The sequence below is a fragment of the Orycteropus afer genome, unplaced genomic scaffold (genome assembly GCF_000298275.1).
Source record: "Orycteropus afer afer isolate SDZICR_OR568_19922 unplaced genomic scaffold, OryAfe1.0 scaffold21975, whole genome shotgun sequence".
NCBI classification, from domain to species: domain Eukaryota; kingdom Metazoa; phylum Chordata; class Mammalia; order Tubulidentata; family Orycteropodidae; genus Orycteropus; species Orycteropus afer.
In genome coordinates, this window is record NW_006943562.1 from 1 (window position 1) to 1,133 (window position 1,133).

General features: G+C 47.6%; 1 protein-coding gene across 1 annotated transcript; it reads right to left on the reverse strand.

Annotated features, from left to right (window-relative positions):
* Positions 1–167: 167 nt before the first annotated feature.
* LOC103213634 (olfactory receptor 2B11) lies at positions 168–1,121 on the reverse strand. The gene has a single exon (XM_007959364.1). The coding sequence runs from the start codon at positions 1,119–1,121 to the stop codon at positions 168–170; it is 954 nt and encodes a 317-aa protein (XP_007957555.1).
* Between the last annotated feature and the right edge of the window lie 12 nt (positions 1,122–1,133).

Genomic DNA, 1,133 nt, shown 5'->3' on the forward strand with positions numbered 1-1,133 from the left:
GTAAGTATGTAGGAGGTAAGATATTTTGGATGGGATTTTTGGGTCTCTCTGAATTCTCAAAAACCTATACTGTTTCATTATTAATTCATTAAGTGAAAGATGCTCTGAGCACATAATACACTTATTAAAAGTTCTTTAATGAATGGAAATTGCCACATTTCAGTTCTTCATCTGCAGATCCTCCAGATCCTTTCCAGGAGTCTTCTCAGGGCTCCTTTTACATCCTTATTCCTCAAGGTATAGATGAAGGGATTGAGAGTGGGTGTGATTATGGAATAGAAGAGGGAGATAAACTTGCCCTGCTCTTGGGAGTAGCTGGAAGGGGGTTGCAGATACATGTAAATGGCAGGTAGGTAGAAGAGGGAAACCACCACCAGGTGGGAAGTACAGGTCCCAAAGGCCTTGTGTCGTCCCTTGGAAGACTGGATCCTGAGTACTGCATGGGCAATAAAGCCATAGGAGAGAAGGATGAGAGCTAGGGGGACTAGCACAAAGAAAGCCACCAACACAGCTAATGTAGCGTCATTCACAGCTGTGTCAGCACATGACAACTTGATCATGGCTGGCACCTCACAGAAGAAGTTGTTTAGCACTTGTTGCCCACAGAAAGGTAACTTCACTGTCAAGACCACCTGAACTAAGGAGTTGCCAAAGCCACTGGCCCAGGCCACAGCCACGAGCAGCTGGCAGAGAGGGCGGTGCATGATAACAGCATACCGGAGGGGTTCACAGATGGCTACATAACGGTCCAGGGCCATGGCAGCTAAGACGATGCACTCCGTACAGCCCAACCAGTGGAAAATTGCGTACTGTATCGTACAGCCCCCATAGCTGATGGTTTTCCTGGAGCTGCCCATATTGAACAACATCTGTGGGACAGTTGTAGTGGTGTAGCAGAGGTCCAGGAAGGACAGATGGCTGAGGAAGATGTACATGGGGCTATGGAGCTGGGCATCTAGCCTGGACACCAGGATGATGGCAATGTTGCCCAACATGGCCAGAATGTAAGACACTAGAAGGACCGCAAAAAGAGGCAGTTCCAGCCATGGCCTGTCAGAGACACCCAGCAGGATGAAGTTCTTAGGGGAATCCCAAAAGAAACTCTGATTGTCACTTTTCATGCTGATTTATTA

Bases quoted from the DNA above. Each gene is read 5' to 3' on its own strand.
- LOC103213634 (XM_007959364.1), bottom strand. From the start codon at position 1,121: ATGAAAAGTGACAATCAGAGTTTCTTTTGGGATTCCCCTAAGAACTTC.